At 41.0% G+C, this 20298-nt stretch overlaps 1 protein-coding gene across 3 annotated transcripts in view; it reads right to left on the bottom strand.

Moving 5' to 3' along the window:
- The window catches only part of LOC139472487 (unconventional myosin-Id-like), a 260458-nt gene that overhangs the window by 193067 nt on the left and 47093 nt on the right, over positions 1 to 20298 (bottom strand). For all 3 annotated transcript variants that reach the window (XR_011653888.1, XR_011653889.1, XM_071254970.1), the window contains 7 exons: positions 19273 to 19390; positions 13044 to 13295; positions 10321 to 10403; positions 9549 to 9621; positions 6298 to 6452; positions 3898 to 3970; positions 1988 to 2146 (listed from right to left, as the gene is read on the bottom strand). Coding sequence is in view for 1 of the 3 variants with exons in the window: in XM_071254970.1 (XP_071111071.1) it covers positions 1988 to 2146; positions 3898 to 3970; positions 6298 to 6452; positions 9549 to 9621; positions 10321 to 10403; positions 13044 to 13295; positions 19273 to 19390 (913 nt within the window). In the remaining 2 variants the exon portion in view is untranslated. The remainder of the gene's footprint in view (positions 1 to 1987; positions 2147 to 3897; positions 3971 to 6297; positions 6453 to 9548; positions 9622 to 10320; positions 10404 to 13043; positions 13296 to 19272; positions 19391 to 20298) is intronic.

Below are 20298 nucleotides of genomic sequence, written 5' to 3'. Positions count from 1 at the left end.
TTGCATGTGTTTGTGACAGACGCCACCAGTATGACAGGATGCGCTCACCTTTTCGTGAACCCCTGGTATCATCACTATTTGACAGTGATTCATAAACACATGCTCATGATAAAGCGGGATCGCACAATCGACTGTTTTTTGGCGGAGATTTCTTATGAATATGGAAAGGGTTTTGTGGCTTTTATTTAGACGTGTACTGCTTTGTTCTAACCCATGGCTACGGGAATAGAGCTGACAAACCATTGGTTGAATCTAGGGCCCTAACACAAGAAAATCAGAACGTCCCTAAGGGACAAAACGCTGCCCAGTGAAGTGTTGCTTTTCGGGTTACCTGTCTATTCGTGCCTCTTTTTGGTGTCACAAAAACTCATGGTTTGCTTGTTTGTTGTTTAACGCCGCACTCAGCATTATACCAGCTATATGACGGTGGTCTATAAATAATCGAGCCTGGACCATACAATCCAGTGATTGACATCATGAGTATCGATCCACGCAATTTGGATACGACGACATGCATCAACCAAGTCAGCGAACCCGACTAGGTTCCCCCTGACTACCCGATCCCGTTAGTCGCTTCTTACGGCAAGCATGGGTTGCTGAAGATCTATTCTAACCCGGATATTCACGGGTAGAAACCCATGGATGCAGGCGTAAGAAAGAACGGGCGTTTTAATGCGTTTCAATATATTTGGAATATGAAGCGTCAACGGCTCCTGCAATAAGTTCTCGTGTATACAAAGTAACTGAATATGTGTAACGAGGCTTATGTTCATAAGCTTTTGTCTTCATAGTATCATACACAGTTATTATTCTGCCGTCATTTGTCCGTTGATTTATACAATATGTATTTCACAAAAATGACATACGGGGAAGGGGATCAGAAAACTGACAAATTAATGGCTATATTACAACTTTTGCCCATATTTTCAAGACCGGTAGACGATGTACCACAATTTTATAACATGATCCCTCGTGTTAACATCTGAGGGAGTATACGGGTTATTATCTTCTCAGAGTTTAGGATGAAAGAAAAGGCACCACATTCAAATTGAAGGATTTGGCACAACCTATAAATCAGACAGATTGTGCTTTGGGATCGTGATAATAACTGACAGTGTGTAAAGGGCATATTCGCTGTCGTGATGAAATACTAGTATGCATTCGAAGCATACATATACTTGATTGCTTTCACTTATAAATAAAAGCCTTATTTTGGCTCAAATAACACAAGAAACACAAATGTGTTTGCTATTACCTGTTCTACTGCCTATCAGTGCTAATTACACCCGGCCTCCCGTTTGCCCATTGTCCATTGCCTATTACCAATCAGTGTTAAGTGTAGGCTTCCCTTTGTCCTTTGCTAATCACCTATCAGAGCCAATTATCTGTTGGCTCCCCTTGTTAAGTTGCTTTTGTTGTTCTTACAGGTACATATACATATTCTCTGCTTCGTAGCATTTATTCACCTGATGAAGGAGTAAGAATATACTCCTAAAAGTTGTGTTCCTCATAATCAATCCATACATTCTCTTCCTTATGTGTATCACGTCTAAATGCCTTTCAAAGACTTAAATGTGTTCACGTTAGATAACATGACCCGGTTTGAGGACACACTTGGTATATATCATTATTAACCTTTATGAAGGAAGATAATACGACCTGCTTGAAGAGCACAGGTTATATCATTAAAAGCAACAAAACCCTTTCCATATTCAATAGAAATCTCTGCTAAAAGCAGTGTCGATTGTACGATTCCGACTATATCGTTAGCATGTGTTTATGAGTCAAAATCAAATAGTGATTATACCAGGTGTTCGCGAAAAGCCATCACTAAAGTAAGGCAATACTAAATTTCTTGTAAGAAGATCCAACTTAATCATAGTGTGTTTTTAAAAGGTTCATGAACATCAACTTAAAGACGTTGTCTTCATGCCAACATCAATGAAGTTCAATTGAAACATGTCCAAAGGAATTCACTGCATACTACCTTCATCGAATGGCCATGTGGAAGACTTCCCTTGTTCAGAATTACGTCACCGGACAAAGAGTGATTGCCTGGGTCATCATAACCTTGAACTATGACGTCATTGTTAGATAGTCGCTTTGCCCATATATTCCCCTCGGTGTCATGATGGAGGACTAGGCCCTGGAAATAGGAGAAGACGATCATTACCGAGACTTAAAATTACGCCAAAAAACAATGTTCTAAGTAATAAAAATCTGGGAGCGTTGTGTCGTGAATTTATCTTTCCTGTTATTTTCGAGTGGATTTTTTTTACTCGTAATACATATAAATATTGATACAGATATGTACATGTAAGTGCCTATAATTTGAGAGTAGAGTTGAATATATTTAATTTAAAACAAGACAAACCAGCTATAATGATATTGTTTCTATTCATTAAGTACGAATCTACGTTTACTGGACCCGTGAAGATCCGGGGTAGAATAGGTCTTCAGCAACCCATGCTTGCCGTAAAAGGCGACTATGCTTGTCGTAAGAGGCGACTAACGGGATCAGGTAGTCAGGCTCGCTGACGTGGTTGATGCATGTCATCGTATCCCAATTGCATGGATCGATGTTCATGATGTCAATCGCTGGATTGACTGGTCCAGACTCGATTATGACAGACCGCCGTCATATAGCTGGAATATTACTGAGTGCGGCGTTAAACAACAAACAAACAAACGTGCACTGTGTAGGTATAAGATGTGATACTTATCAGCAAGGTACTACATTTTTTATAATTTATTCAGCATAGACTGTGGTACAATGATAACGGTTCATGGATATACAGTTCAGTATTGAACATGAACATTATTGTACAATAAACATTCAGCATAAATAACACAGAACAAAAAAACATGTCATATGAGTTAGTGCATAAGATGTTACTCCGCTTTCGGTAATATTCTGTTAATATCTCTGCGGCATTTGCCACGAAGAAACGGTACAATTATCATTGAACATGACGATCACAGTGCAAAAGCACTGACAAAGATAACTGTGTAATAAACACTGAAATCAATAGTTTCAATACCATATAATTGTAGAGGAAGATTACAGTGTCAAAAGCATTGAAAATGAAGAGTAAAGCGCAATAATCATTGATATTGAATATTATAGTGTACTAAAAATCAATAGAAACGCCAAGCCCGTTCCCATATTCATAAGAAATCTCAGCTATATGCAGAGCCCACTGAATATGTGCGACTCGGACTTATCGTAAGCCTGTGCCTGTGAATCGCTATCAAATAGCAATGCCAGGTGTTTGCGAGAAAACACAAGAACGAACACGAATAGGCACTTCAAGCATTTAACATAGAGATTAAACGAACATTACAGTTAACATAGAGATTAAATGAACATTACATTTGACAACTGCAATACAGCATTTAACATGGACATAACAGTGTAATTGCAAGCAGCATTGAACGTATAATTGTACTTTAAACAAGTCTTTCATAGGCATTTAGAAGTTGGAAGAACATGAACACGTGACACGTTTTATGGAAGATAATTTCAGAGATACTTCTTGCCCCTTCATCGGGTGAATACCAAGTGTTCACTCAGTATTCACCTACTGAAGGGGAAAGAAGTAGCCCTAAAACATCGTGACAAAAAAATAAAGACATTGTTATCCATAAAAAGCGACATGTATTCATACTTTAAACAAGCAGTTTTACCATCACAGTACTAGTGATGACACGTCCATATAACAGGTAGCAGGATTAACGCACGACTCGATGCAAGGGACATTGGCAATGTGTTTTCCACAGATTAATGGCCAGACTACAAAAAGCTAGATCAGCATAAACTGGCGTTCAGTTACCTAATAGGCCATACCATATAGTTGTCAGTGAGTAAGGATATGAAGTTGACTACTGTGGTCTCACCTGTCCAAGGTAGGCCCTAATTGTCTCCGTCTTTCTAGATCGCTCTGGATTTCGAAACACTCCAATTCCTATCCTGTAAAACAAATAACTGTGGTTAGTATTGTTTTGTTATCATACCCAATTCACTAATTCATGAAAGGTAATACACTACCTAAAATTAGAACGCACAGTTGAATATATATACACACGTCGTCTTTATTACAATTTGTGAAATGATATTCTGCATCCACCCTGCAATGCCTAGCGAAGTTGCTGAAGCGTTTGAGGCGGCGGTTGACGTTGTCGGACATGGCGAGTTCATCCCATAGATGTTCATTAGGGTTGAAGTCGGGCGATCTTGATGGTGACACGTGCAACATGTGGTCGGGCGTGTCCTGCTGAATAATCTCTCGTTGAGGGTCGATGATGGAAAGTAAGGGACAATGGACTAAATTCATCTCGGTAACGTAATGCTGTCAAACGTGCACCAGGTTTTCCTACGAGCGTAGTATATTTCTGCCCACATCATGACACTGCCACCTCCGAATCTATCCACTTCGACAACACAATTTCGAAACTTACTCTCAGTTCATGGCATATCGAAACTTACTCTCAGTTCATGGCATATCGAAACTTACTCTCAGTTCATGGCATATCGAAACTTACTCTCAGTTCATGGCATATCGAAACTTACTCTCAGTTCATGGCATATCGAAACTTACTCTCTGTTCATGGCATATCGAAACTTAATGTCAGTTCATGGCATATCGAAACTTACTCTCTGTTCATGGCATATCGAAACTTACTCTCAGTTCATGGCATATCGAAACTTACTCTCAGTTCATGGCATATCGAAACTTACTCTCAGTTCAAGCAACAGAAGACACCTTACCGAACGAATACCACACTACCCTCTATTTCCTCGAAAACCACGTGCGAAGTGCATGCATTTCACGCTTATTTTGTGACAATTTCTAATAAATTACCAAACAATGCAAATGGGCGATGTAACCCAATCAGAAATCACTGTAAAGTAACGTTATCAAACAGCAGATTTTGTCTAAAGAAGATCACCTGTGCGTTATGTTTTTGGGCGAGCATATATAGTATTTGAAAGTTAAATGTTTCAGCCACATTTGCTCTCGTGAAAAAAATGTTTTCAGTGTAACGACAGGCATTGATTAACATGGCTCTATAAATAGAGCTTAATGAGCTCTTTAAAAAAAAAACATGAAGCAAATCGTATGAAATTGCATTGAAATAAACCTGCTGTTCTTATGACGTAACGCTATCAGTTTCTCATGCCGCCATACACAATAGATGAGTACTTCGTGCTGTTTTCAACAGTGCAAGAATATGAACCATGGTGTTTCAAATGACCAGTCAAAATGAGAAACGATGAAATGAGAACATTTTGATAGTTATGACTCAATAATTAATTCTTATGAGTAATATATTCACTTATCATAATCTTGTTAAGTTAGCCATGACCTCAATAACCCTCAAAATTACACAATCACAATACAAATACAAAGAATGGTTTCTTATAACCAGGAAGTTGGTAAGACGGATCGGTGACAATGTATTTGGTATTTCAATTGGTTTCATGTCGTCCTCCAACTTTGAAGCCGATCGGTAGTAAATGATCTTGACAAACACCTTGATCCAATTTCTCTTTTAAAACATAAAATATCATTTGATTGCAATGTATAGTTGTGAAAGCATCTCCTGAAATTAAAGAATCCAACGACAGTTTCATACGAAAGCCTTTTAGGGCCATTTGTTTTCTTTTATTTATTTCTTAAGATTTCAAGATAGTAACTGGAGTTGAAATTTCAAGATGCTATATTGAAATTTCAAGATACATACTAAGTTGAAATTTCAAGATAACGATCCTGAAATTGCAAGATAATAAGTTGCAATTTTAAGATGCTAAGTTGAAATTTCAAGATGCCAAGGTGAAATTTATACTAAGTTGAAATTTCAAGATGCTATGTTGAAATTTCAAGATACTTAGTTGACATTTCAAGACAATAAGCTGAAATTTTAAGATTTTAACTTGAAATTCCAACCTATGTATCCTGAAATTTCAACCTACTATCTTGAAATTTTAAGAACAATATAAAAAACAAATGTCCCTAAAAGGCTTCCGTAGTTTCAAGTACCATCTTGAAGGAATTGACGATGCATGGGATTTAGATAGAAAGTTATCTTCTGCAAACCGACACATTGCTCGTAACTGACCCTAGAATAGATGTGATTTGTGAACATGGCCATTGTTTCTTTACGTGATGACAGTGATGAGGCACTTAAACATCACTTAAAATTTAAACGATCGTGATCTTTATAAACACGTTTAATTTTTATTACTAGAAGTTGGAACAATTACATCACACTTGTGTAATTTATACAACAACGTACCTATCTCCATCGAAGGGGTCGTAGGTACCGTCGATGTGTACGTCTCTGTTCTGTACGTAGAACTTGCCAACTGGGCGATCATACTCCATACAGATGACCTTACACCACGTAGTAGGGTCAAGGTCACGTTTGGTGGTGACGTCATGTAACACCGTCTAGAATAAGCAGGTGAGTGAGTGAGTTTGGTTTTACGCCGCTTTTAGCAATATTCCAGCAATATCACGGCCGGGGACACCACATTGTACCCATGTCGGGAATCGAACCCGGGTCTTCGGCGTGACGAGCAAACGCTTTAACCACTAGGCTACCCGACCGCTAGAATAAGCAGGAGTGTACAATGTCTGGCATACATAATGTATGGCATGTGTCGTATAGTGATAACGAATGGTCGTGCTATCTTTATTATGAATGTCTATGTGGAAAGAAAAGGATGCCTTGGGTGACGATGACCATGTAACGGTGAATGGAGAAAAAAATGGCTCAAACAGAATATTCGTAAGTGTGGCCCCGACAATTGGAATACCATATTTCCATAGTTAACAAAAACAATTTTGTTCTTTGATAATGGGTGAAAAAGATCATAGCAAGAAGGTCATCGGCTCAAAAACAAGATTCTACCGCTACTCATCCGTGAGAACACGCCGTACAAAAGAAACCAAACACAAGTCTAAACAAGCATGAAATATTCCCCGCCAATTTGACATGTCGCGTTGTGTGCAATGCATTAGCTCCTGTGAACTTTGTTCACTGGACCTTTTTGTAAATGGCGTAATTGCAGCACTAACAAGGTTATTACTGGTGTTGTTTTGCCATATGCAGTTTATGATATAATACGTAACTGTATTTGTAATGATTTGTGTTATTACTTAAACAATAATCAGAGAAGTAAGGGAGTTCTTACTTTACTTAGAGATTAACGAGAACAGGGGTCACCATGAGATGTACTGAGAAGTACAGCACCAGTCATCTGATGCTCTGAGTAGTAGATTGGAGTCTGGAATGCTACAGCACTGGCATGATCAGTAAACAACAAGTCCAGTGTACCTACAAGACAGTGAGTTGGAGAGTGAATGAGTTGAGTCATTCTCCGCACATTAATCTTCAATTTTCAGCTTTTCACTCAGATCACAGTTGAAATCCCCAGTAACCTGGACATGTTCACATTCATGCTGCTTGGAGAGATCCTGAAGTTCTGCATGAAATGAGTAAGTGAAGGTGACAACCGTGTCCATGACACTTTTGGAGGAACATACACACAAGCAATGCACAACTTGCCAACAAGAAAGGAAATTGTTCAATACTGCGAGATAACATTACATCACATAGCTGGACACTGTTCTTGAAAATTGTTGTAACATACACAGCAATACCATGTGTAGTGTCTCCTGGGTAGACCTGATATCCTGCCAGGTCTCTTTCACTGTTATCATTGATGTGGGTTTCTGTGAAACACCAAACATCAAGCACACCAACAAACCTACACTGCGGGGAAGTAGGCTGGTTCGGTTGCCCCTGTTCATACTACCAGCATGCACTGCGAGGAAGAAGGCTGGTTCGGGCGACACGATTTATGTTACTGGTACCTTGGTTCAGGTGCCACTGTTACCGGCGTGCACTGCGAGGAAGTAGGCTGGTTCGGGTGCCCCTGATCATGTTACCAGTACCCACTGTGAGGAAGTAGGCTGGTTCGGGTGCTACTGTTCATGTTACCACCATGCACTGCGATGAAATAGGCTGGTTCAGGGTGACACTGTTCATGTTACCACCATGCACTGCGAGGAAGTAGGCAGGTTCAGGGTGACACTGTTCATGTCACCACCATACACTGCGATGCCAATTGTAAATTGTGTTTCCACAATAATTCATCATATACATAATTATCAATTAGTTTATTATGGTAACGGTTCTCAGACAACCCTACGTAGATGTTTTTGTAGAATATGTAAACGGTTTCCGAGTTATGCTCTTGCAAAAGAAACATTCGTAATAACTCCCAAACTATGAAATTTCACCAGCTTAGCACTGAACCTATTAATACGCCAAGTTTGGAAGAAATATTGTACCGTTTTCAAGATCTGTGCCAAGTTTGGTGATTTTCAGTGTAAGTTGTTGCCATGGAAACTCGAAAAATAATTATCTAAAAAATCCCAAAGTATCAAAAGGCATCAGTTTTCAACGAGACCTATTTATGTGCCAAGTTTGGTGAAGAAATATTGTACGGTTTTCAAGATCTGCTCCGGTAATGAGGACTACCGCCATTTTCAGTCTAAATCAAACTCGTTGCCATGGAAACTCGAAAATTTTATTTTTTTAATCACAAACAATCAAAAGGCACCAGTTCACAACTTGACCTATCTATGTGGCAAGTTTGGTGAAGAAATATTTACGGTTTTCAAGATCTGCTCCGGAAACGAGGACTACCGCAATTTTCAGTCTAAATCAAAATCGTTGCCATGGAAACTCGAAAATATATATATTATTTTTAAATCCCAAACTATCAAAAGGCACCAGTTCACCACTAGACTTATATATGTGCCAAGTCTGGTTAAGATATCTCTAATGGATTTTGTGTTCTGCTCCGTAAACGAAATGTGACGGAAGGACGGAAAGACGGACGGATGGCACCCATTCCTATATCCCTCTTCCACTTCGTGGCGGGGGATAGTAATACACACGTCATTGCATTGCGAACACCCAAACTTGTGGCACACAAAAATGAGGATGAAGGTAGTGTTAAATTTACCTTACTTGACATAAAGAAACGTTAACTACTTTGACATATACAGGAGGTGTTCTTTACCAATGAACCGTGTCGGGGGTAGGAAGGTTTGTTTGTTTGTTTGTTGTTTAACGCGCCGCATATGGTTGTCGTAAGAGGCGACAAACAGGATCGGGTGGTCAGACTCGCTGACTTGGTTGATCATGTCATCGATCCCAATTGCGTGGATCGATGGTCATGATATTAACCACTGGGTTGCCTGTTCCAGACTCTATTATTTACAGACCGCCGTCATATAGCTGGAATATTGCTGAGTACGGCGTTAAACAACCAACCAACCAACCAACCAGCTTCATGGAGTCTGTGTACCAGAAACGATAGCGTTCTGATTCCAATGTCATTGGACGGATTGACTACAATTTGAATTACCGATGCCTATATACAATGAAACGGTCAGATGACTTCTAATTAACCTGTTCAAAGGTACAGTGGTTCACCTTTACCAATACATTAGGAAGAAGCTGATTGGTACCTGCTTGAATGTAGTGAAATCGTCCAACGTTTGGTCGATATGGCCGTTGTATACTTCCGACTGGCCTCTGTACCTGGAACCCAATATGGTGGTGTTCAACTACATGGAAGCCATGGAAACTAATGGATACATTTCACAAACACGTTGTATGTAGGAGACGTGGGGAGGAAGAGGGGTGGAGGAGAAGGGGAGAGGGGGCGGAGGAAGAGAACTGCTACTGCTCCATGTGTTCCCACTTTACACGATACCATTCTACCTGTCGCTACTACTACTACTACCACTACTACTACTGCTGCTACTACTACTACTACTACTACTACTACTACTACTAGATCTAGTCCTACTCTGTTGTAACAGCAGTGGTAGTAGTAGTGGTAGCAGTAGTAACAGCAGTAGAAGTAGTATCAGTAGTAATAGTAGTAGTAGTGGTAGTAGTAGTAGTAGTAGTGGTGGTGGTGGTTGTGGTGGTAGTAGTCGTAGTAGTCGTAGTAGTGGCAGTGGTAGTACAGTAGTAGTAGTAGTAATAACAGTAGCAGTAGTAAGAGCAAGGGTAGAAGCAGCAGCAACAGTGGTAGTAGTAATAGTAGTAGTAGTAGTAGTAGTAGTAGCAGCAGCAGCAGAAGCAGCAGCAGCAGCAGTAGTAGTAGTAGTAGTAGTAGTAGTAGTAGTAGTAGTAGTAGTAATAGTAGTAGTAGTAGTAGTTCAAGGAATGAGAAGACGGTAGAGAGTAGCAGTTTCACGCCAATCAGGCGATGCCTGCTAGAACACATACCCAGATCTGCTGTAGTAGGAGTCGCGCTCTGAGCGGTCGCTGTGGTGGCGTGCCTGTCTCCGTCCGCCGTCTCGACCGGTGTACTGAACAGATAAGAGCAGATGAGGTTAACATCTTCGGACACTTTGGCAGTCGCGTTCTAATGAAGTCTCCCCTGGGGCATTGACATCATGCGATCTTAATAGCCCATACAAACATTTATTTCCGCTAATCTATTGTGGTTCAAATCTCACCGTCAACGTAAACTTTACAAAACCACGTTCTAGGTACTGGAAAGGCGTTTTGTTTGGAAACGGGTCTCAGAGCTGAAACCACTTCGCTAGAGTATAATATAATTAAGCATATATCGCTCTTGTATTTCTCCTGAATTCAAACACTTGGTTCACTCAGCAGATCAACGAGTAGACAAAGCCATAGCACATACGCCAGTACATAATTAGAACATTGGCAGGGCGCGGACATGATGTGATATCTGGGTTGACATGTTTACATTCTATGCTCCGTTCGTGTGAACTCCCCCAAGGACATAATGTGATATCTGGCCTGACATGTTTACGTTCTGTGCTCCGTGTATGTGAACACCACCAAGGACATGATGTGATATCTGGGTTGACTTGTTTACATTCTGCGCTCCGTGTATCAACTCCCCCAAGGACATGATGTGATATCTGGGTTGACATGTTTACATTCTGTGCTCCGTGTATGTGAACACCCCCAACGACATGATGTGATATCTGGGTTGACATGTTTACATTCTGTGCTCCGTGTATCAACTCCCCCAAGGACATGATGTGATAACTGGGTTGACATGTTTACATTCTGTGCTCCGTGTATGTGAACACCCCCAACGACATGATGTGATATCTGGGTTGACATGTTTACATTCTGTGCTCCGTGTATGTGAATTCCCCCAAGGACATGATGTGATATCTGGGTTGACATGTTTACATTCTGTGCTCCGTGTATGTGAACACCACCAACGACATGATGTGATATCTGGGTTGACATGTTTACATTCTGTGCTCCGTGTATCAACTCCCCCAAGGACATGATGTGATATCTGGGTTGACATGTTTACATTCTGTGCTCCGTGTATGTGAATTCCCCCAAGGACATGATGTGATATCTGGATTGACATGTTTACATTCTGTGCTCCGTGTATGTGAATTCCCCCAAGGACATGATGTGATAACTGGGGTGACATGTTTACATTCTGTGCTCCGTGTATGTGAACACCACCAAGGACATGATGTGATATCTGGGTTGACATGTTTGCATTCTGTGCTCCGTGTATGTGAACACCACCAACGACATGATGTGATATCTGGGTTGACATGTTTACATTCTGTGCTCCGTGTATGTGAACACCCCCAAGGACATGATGTGATATCTGGGTTGACATGTTTACATTCTGTGCTCCGTGTATTTGAACACCCCCAAGGACATGATGTGATATCTGGGTTCACATGTTTGCATTCTGTGCTCCGTGTATGTGAACTCCCCCAAGGACATGATGCCTGTTGAGAAGTAGGTGAATGAGTTAATGCTGTTTTACGCCGCAGTCAGTAATATTAACAGCTATATCAAGATGAATCGTAAATGCGAGACAAACAACGTGTATACAATACACACCATCACGGTACGATATCCAAATTAAGCCAGGAAACAATAAACACCCCCATCCTTTTTCAAAACGGCTCTTGTGACAAACATCGTAGTCTGACCGGAAGCCGTAATAGAATCCTTCTTTGGACAATGGTCGGGTTCTTCAGTATTAAACTACTGATAATGCTTTTGGAATTATTCTCTTAGTTTTGACAATATATACTACCTAATTATAATCATTGCTACCATCACATCGCCATGCATCCCACACCTCCCAGCCATCTCCTATTCATAAGTCTTCATCTCATTTATGCGATGATATCAATTCCAAAGATTAAAGCGGACCCTTAATAGATGGAAACAACAAAAATGATATCACACAATCTAACAACATATCGCTCACATACAGAGAGAAAGTATACCTTGATGTGTAGGCACTGCCATAGAAAAAGCCCTGTCGAAAGACGTAAAGAATACAAGCGACAAAACCCTTTCAATAATCAGAAGAATGCATTTTTAAACTACTACAACTGTTTCTTTAGCACGCTGATATAATTAGAAGGGTTTCACTGTCGTTGTGGTAAACATCACTCTCTGCTCTTTCTTTCTTTTGAAGCAAATCTGTTTTGCTGGAACTTCTAAGAGTCAGTCATTCTCCTTCTAGGTTCAATGAAGACAGAGTATTTGACTTGGGCGGACGCGGCGAAAAACATGACCACTTGTCTTAACCAACGACATTCGCTATCAGTTAAGTCACGAACCATTTTAAAGACACAATTCCACAAAAACATCGTTTCCTAGGATCACCAGGCAGGTTAGTAGATACAGTTCACTGTGGAGATTGCAGGTCATAGATCCCTAATGCCTCATGCATGTCGTAAGAGCAGGGTGAGGATCTGATGTCCCGTTTCTGTGACTTGGCCGACGTTCTGGGGCGTTGATCATGCTATCGACCAAATGTTTGGCTCGATAAGTTACATGCCACCATGATGTATTTAAACCGCTAACTGCGGCGTCACACAATATACAAACAAAAAGCGTAAATCAATGATTGGATGTGTGATGTACTGTAGGCCTGTTGTATCCTGAATACCACTTGCCGATTATATTAATCCTACCTGTCTCTCAATCTCCCTGGTGTTATGGTCGTTTTGGGCTTGACATGCGTGGTACGTTCTCAGGCCATGACTACTGACGTCATCAAGAAAGTTCGATAACACGTCCCTGTCCTCTCGGAAGTATCGTCTCATTCTGTAAAACTTTCGCCTAGCAACGTAGCCTCGCAGCCGACTCTGTACAAAGATCACATGGCGCAAAGCCCGTTCTAGTGCCGTGTCCAAATAGTCCTGGTGCCACCAAGCTAACATTACCTGAAAATTCATTAAAAAAAAAGAATACTGTAGCCAACACGAACATAATGATGCAGTTTGGTGGATTGCACGCAGGGTTATTGATACAAATAGTTGATGGGCAATACGTGAGATAGTGAGTGAGTGAGTTGGGTTTAACGCCGCTTTAAACAGTATTCCAGTTATATCACGGCGTGTCAGCTTAATGTGGGAGGAAATCCCGAAGTGATGCAGGTATCAGACGTTTACCACTTCGGTGAAACCCACGAGCACGGGTATGGTGCTGACAAACCTAGAAACATAATCGGGGCGAACCGGGATTCGAACCCACAACCATAGGTTTCTTGCATGCCCAAGGGACGCAACTCTTCACAGCGAATGGCGGCGCCTTAGACGACTGGGCCACCCGTGCCCCCAATACGTGAGATAGTAGGAAGAGGAACGGGTGGTGGTGGATGAACGGGTATTGGATGGCTTCATAGATAGAGTAGATGGTAGAAGACTCATTATGACTAGATTGGATGATGATACACAATCGGTAGGTAGATGACTGATTATGAATAGGGTGGTAGATGGTTCAAAATCGGTAGGTAGATTATTTATTATAGATATATCGGTGGATGATACACAATCGGTAGGTTGATGATTGATAACGAATAGATTAGTGGATGATACACAATCGGTAGGTAGATGATTGATAATCAATTGGTTGGTTGATGGTACACAATCGGTAGGTAGCTAGATGATTGATTATTAATATGTTGGTTAATGATACACAATCGGTACGTAGATGATTGATAATGAATAGATTAGTGGATGTTACACAATCGGTAGGTAGAAGATTTATAATGAATAGATTAGTGGATGATACACAATCGGTAGGTAGATGATTGATGATCAATTGGTTGGTTGATGATACTGAATCGGTAGGTAGATGATTGATAATGAATAGATTGGTTGATGATACACAATCGGTAGGTAGCTAGATGATTGATTATTAATATGTTGGTTAATGATACACAATCAGTACGTAGATGATTGATAATGAATAGAATAGTGGATGATACACAATCGGTAGGTAGAAGATTGATAATGAATAGCTTGGTTGATGATACACAATCGGTAGGTAGATGATTGATTATGAATAGGTTGGTTGATGATACACAATCGGTAGGTAGATGATTGATTATGAATAGCTTGGTTCATGATACTCAATCGGTAGGTAGATGATTGATTGTGAATAACTTGGTTGATGATACACAATCGGTATATAATGTATAACAGTGTGCAGTTTTAACAGGAAGGACTACTACACTGATAAATCTTGTGTATATCGTAAAAGGCGACTATGCTTGTCGTAAAAGGCAACTATGCTCGTCGTAAAAGTCGGCTATGCTTGTCGTAAAAGGCAACTATGCTCGTCGTAAGAGGCGACTATGCTTGTCGTAAGAGGTGACTAACGGGATCGGGTGATCAGGCTCGCTGACTTGGTTGATGCATATCATCGTATCCCAATTGTGGATCGATGCTCATGATGTCAATCACTGGATTGTCTGGTTCAGACTCGATTGTTTACAGACCGACGTCAAATAGCTGGAATATTGCTGCGTACGGCGTTTAACAACAAACAAACAAACAAAGTAATTCATATATCGTCAAAAGTAAAAGTGCATGTATCACAGCTTATTACCTCCCAGATCGGCCTGCGGTTCCACCTGTTATGTACAGCAATATAAATAGAATCTAAATACTGTGAACAAACAGATTGGATTAACAAGATTTAGATGCTTAGAAAATCGCGGATACTTGATAATGCTTCGCCAAAAGATACCGGTCCAAAGAAATTGTTTTGATCAAAGGAGGCAATGATAATCCAATTGCAACTTTAGTTTTTTTATCTTAGAGAACATGTGTTTTTAACTTATTAAAATATGAAGTAAATGTTGTTTTCGCCAACAGCAAAATACCCTGATTGATCCCACGCACCTGCGTGTTTGCCAACTAGCTCTTCATCCAAAAGAATCATATATTCACGGTATTGTACCCTGTATCTTTGCATTTCCGTTGACGTGTCGACATCGTTTTAAATTATCGCGGGTGACTTATCTTATAAGACAGTGTATTAACTGACTAATATGTAAGTCAACGCACATTGCAAAAATTACAAATAAATAAAACGCAGAAAAAAAAATGAAATGATCAACACTTCAAGAAGCTTATTATAATTAGGTCTATCATAAGATTGCAACGCTGCAGGATAAAAATCCTTACGCTGTTATAAAGAATCATGACCAAGAAACATACTAAACATAGTAGCATCGTCAAAACACTAGAATAAAGATACACTGTTAGTCAAGATCAATAGGGATTGTTCTAGCACAATGCTTGAAACCAATTTATTGAAATGCCCAAACGATTTCATTTTGAAAAGTAGAATATGCTCATAACAAAATGGGTATTAAATCAATCGATGAAGAATTTTAGAAATATTTTTCAGTTTGATTATGATGGGCAATTTCGTCCCTGACTTTTTCACAGCTCATACGTATAAGAAGGTTTAACTCCATGATTTACCCTGATGCTTATCATGATCATTGCTGCTCCAGGGTGTCGTTGTTCAAAGCGATCTTAGACTTATGGTGATCGTAACTCCCACACCTTAACATAAGCTTACGACGGTCATAGCGCTAAGGTTATGCTGTACAACGGCACACAGATGTGTGAATTTCAAGCTGGTAACTGTAGCTCTTTGGCCGCTGTGAACTCTTTCATTATGGGGGCGGTCGGATAGCCTAGTGGTTAAAGCGTTCGCTTGTCACGCCGAAGACCCGGGTTCGATTCCCGACATGGGTACAATGTGTGAGGCCCATTTCTGGTGTCCCCCGCAATGATATTGCTGGAATATTGCTAAAAGCGGCGTAAAACCATACTCACTCACTCACTCACTCTTTCATTATGAATAGGGGGCACGGGTGGCCCAGTCGTCAAAGGCGCCGCCATTCGCTGTGAAGAGTTGCGTCCCTTAGGCACGCCAGAAACCTATGATTGTGGGTTCGAATCCCGGTTCGCCCCGATTGTTTCTTGGTTTGTCAGGGCCATACCCGTGCTCGTGGGTTCACCGAAGTGGTAAACGTCTGAGACCTGCATTACTTCGGGTTTTCCTCCCACATAAAGCTGACACGCCGTGATATAACTGGAATATTGTTAGAAACGGCGTTAAATCCAACTCACTCACTGACTCAATTCATTATAAATAACTCGAATTCAAGCCAAACAACACCCACTCACTTCCCTATAATACTACACGACATGGTTAGCCGAACAACATCCACTCACTTCCCTGTAATACTACACGACATGGTAAGCCAACAACACCTACTCACTTCCCTGTAATACTACACGACATGGTAAGCCAAACAACACCCACTTACTTCCCTGTAATACTACACGACATGGTAAGCCAAACAACAGCTACTTACTTCCCTGTAATACTACACGACATGGTAAGCCAAACAACACCCACTCACTTCCCTGTAATACTACACGACATGGTAAGCCGAACAACACATACTCACTTCCCTGTAATGCTACACGACATGGTAAGCCGAAAAACACATACTCACTTCCCTGTAATGCTACACGACATGGTAAGCCAAACAACACCCACTTACTTCCCTGTAATACTACACGACATGGTAAGCCGAACAACACCCACTCACTTCCCTGTAATACTACACGAGATGGTAAGCCGAACAACACCCACTCACTTCCCTGTAATACTACACGACATGGTAAGCCGAACAACACCCACTCACTTCCCTGTAATACTACACGACATGGTAAGCCAAACAACACCCACTCACTTCCCTGTAATACTACATGACATGGTAAGCCAAACAACACCCACTTACTTCCCTGTAATACTACACGACATGGTAAGCCAAACAACACCCACTCACTTCCCTGTAATACTACACGACATGGTAAGCCGAACAACACATACTCACTTCCCTGTAATACTACACGACATGGTAAGCCAAACAACACCCACTTACTTCCCTGTAATACTACACGACATGGTAAGCCAAACAACACCTACTTACTTCCCTGTAATACTACACGACATGGTAAGCCGAACAACACATACTCTCTTCCCTGTAATACTACACGACATGGTAAGCCGAACAACACCCACTCACTTCCCTGTAATACTACACGACATGGTAAGCCGAACAACACCCACTCACTTCCCTGTAATACTACATGACATGGTAAGCCAAACAACATCCACTCACTTCCCTGTAATACTACATGACATAGTAAGCCAAACAACACCTACACACTTCCCTGTAATACTACACGACATAGTAAGCCAAACAACACCTACACACTTCCCTGTAATACTACACGACATGGTAAGCCGAACAACACCCACTCACTTCCCTGTAATACTACACGACATGGTAAGCCGAACAACACCCACTCACTTCCCTCTACTACCAGACATAGTATGCTCCTCCCACTTCACGCTGTCTGTTACTCTGCGAGTCTCTGTGAACCTCTTACGACAATATATAGTCTAACCTTCGTAATAACTATCTGGCTTGGTCGGATTTCATACATCGTATCATTTATGTTTGTTTGTTTGTTGTTTAACGCCGCACTCAGTAATATTCCAGCTATATGACTGTGGTCTGTCAATAATCGAGTCTGGACCAGGCAATCCAGTGATTAATATCATGAGCATCGATCCACGCAATTGGGATCGGAGACGTGCATCAACCAAATCAGTGAGCCTGACCACCCGTTCCCGTAAGTCGCCTCTTACGACAAGCATATTCGCTATTTACGGCAAGCATGGGTTGCTGAAGACCTATTCTAGCCCAGATGTCCACGGGTCCGTATCATTTATGAGCTGTACACTATAAGATTTATTGCGTTGTGGTATTAATAGGGTATCAATTTCTTACGCTCATCTTATCGCGAACACCTGGTATGATCGTTATTTTTAGTGAATAATAAAACATGTGCTCATGATGTAGTCGGACTCGCGCAAGGTAGTCAGAGAGATAATAGATAGGGCTATGTCGTGTTTGTTTGGGTGAGTGAGTTAAAATGTAACATTGCATCGGTATTATATCAGCCATATAGCGACGGTATATTTGTTTACTAAGGTCATGTCGATTTCATTTGTCACAGTACACACGATAATATTACTGAAGGTTATCATTTTAACACTAATTTGACCATCTTGTCTCATGTTCTCATGTTTCTCTGATGCTCACATATCGTGATACACCTGAAACACTGTTTAATGCTGCGTTTCTACTAAATTCACTCACTCACTCACTCACTCACTCACTCAAAGAAAGTATGATGTTATGGGCTATTTATATGAGGTAAGTAGAGGAGAAATGGGGTTTAACGTCGTCTTCAAGAATATTGTCCTTCCGGGCAGACGCTCTATCCACCAGACCACAGAGACGATCCTTTTAGACGGACGTTACACGGTAGAAGTGATGACAACTAGACATCCTTTTTAATCTTCACAACAGCACAGTTAAGTGAATGCATTTCGGCAAATGCTGGGGACACGAGTGCGCAATTCGCCGTGTAGAGTTAAATCCCTTGGGCGTGCAAGGATCCTATTATCGTGGTTTCAAAACCTCGATTCCTCCTGGTTGTAATCATGTATTGTCAGCGCCATACTGGCGCCCTACAGTTCCACCATAGTAATAAACATCTGCGACAAACATAACTTCGCGCTTTCCTCACACATGCTTTGTGAGCTACTTCCCTAAAAGAGCGGTCGGGTAGCTAACGGTTAAAGCGTTCGCTCGTCACGCCGAGGACCCGGGTTCGATTCCCGACATGGGTACAATGTGTGAAGCCCATTTCTGGTGCCCCCCGCCGTGATATTGCTGGAATATTGCTAAAAGCGGCGTAAAACCATACTCACTCACTCACTCCTCACATATGTAGACTCTGACATACTGACCTTCCTTTGTCTGACCTGCCACCCTCCGTCAGGGATTCCGGCTTTTCTAATTACCCGGTGGCACGCCCCCTGTGGTGAGTCGATGTGGGCAGAAAGCGGGAGGCCGACAAATCTATAGCTGGAAGATTAAACTGAAGTTTTAATTTAGACATATTACCAGATTGTGTCTTCCCATCTGTACATTGATTCCAGACATATGTGTTTTGTAATCAAAGACTTGCAAAAACGTAAAACACGTGTAGGAGGCATGATTGGTCTCACGAGGCAGATAATCAATACCCAAAAAACACATATTGGAAAACCCAAAACTAAGGTCCATTTTAAAAGGGTAAAGCTGTCAACAAATTAAAAAAAAGATTATATGAGCAACCTTGGGTTGTTTTTTTTCGATTTCTAATCTTGTTTCTGTTATGAGAAAACTGATTTAAAGCTATGAAACCCTTCGTTGTGGAAAGATGATGTTACACAAAGGGATAACAACAGCATGGGTATCGATTTCAATATATTAAATAGAATAGATAGCGAAGTGAATATTGTTTCATCCAAATGACATTCCAGAAACTAGTCAACGCATGGGAGGCGTCATTGCCACGCAACATCTTACGTAGGCCCCCGTTGGGGGCGATGTATCGCTTACCGAGGTTGGGCAACTCTCTCTGCAATGAAGCCGTGACACTTATGTTATATTATGAGGGCAGAAGCTCAAAGTCTTTCGGTTAATAAACATACACAATGATCAGTATTCGTTACATGGGATCCCCGCCCACACTTTCGCCTAATTAAGTCCTGAAAGTTTTCTGAAACAATCTGAACTGGAGTTTGCAGAATTATATAGAAGTATACTCTAACTGTTTCAACTACCAGCCCTAAACCTGGACAAGGATTCGGATTAATCTAATCAACCTGCATGTCTGTTTCCGAATCACTTTAATGGCCGGTAAAAAATTGATAGGTTCTTTACGGCCCCGACTGTAGCACTGTTTCATCACAGCGCTCTCGTCCCCATCGTTATGTAACGTTAAATAA

This window comes from Haliotis cracherodii, unplaced genomic scaffold (assembly GCF_022045235.1).
Source record: "Haliotis cracherodii isolate W230 unplaced genomic scaffold, xgHalCrac1.p SCAF_1, whole genome shotgun sequence".
Classification (NCBI taxonomy): Eukaryota; Metazoa; Mollusca; class Gastropoda; order Lepetellida; family Haliotidae; genus Haliotis; species Haliotis cracherodii.
Note: the sequence above shows the minus strand (reverse complement) of the source record. Positions and strands in the feature narration are given on the sequence as shown.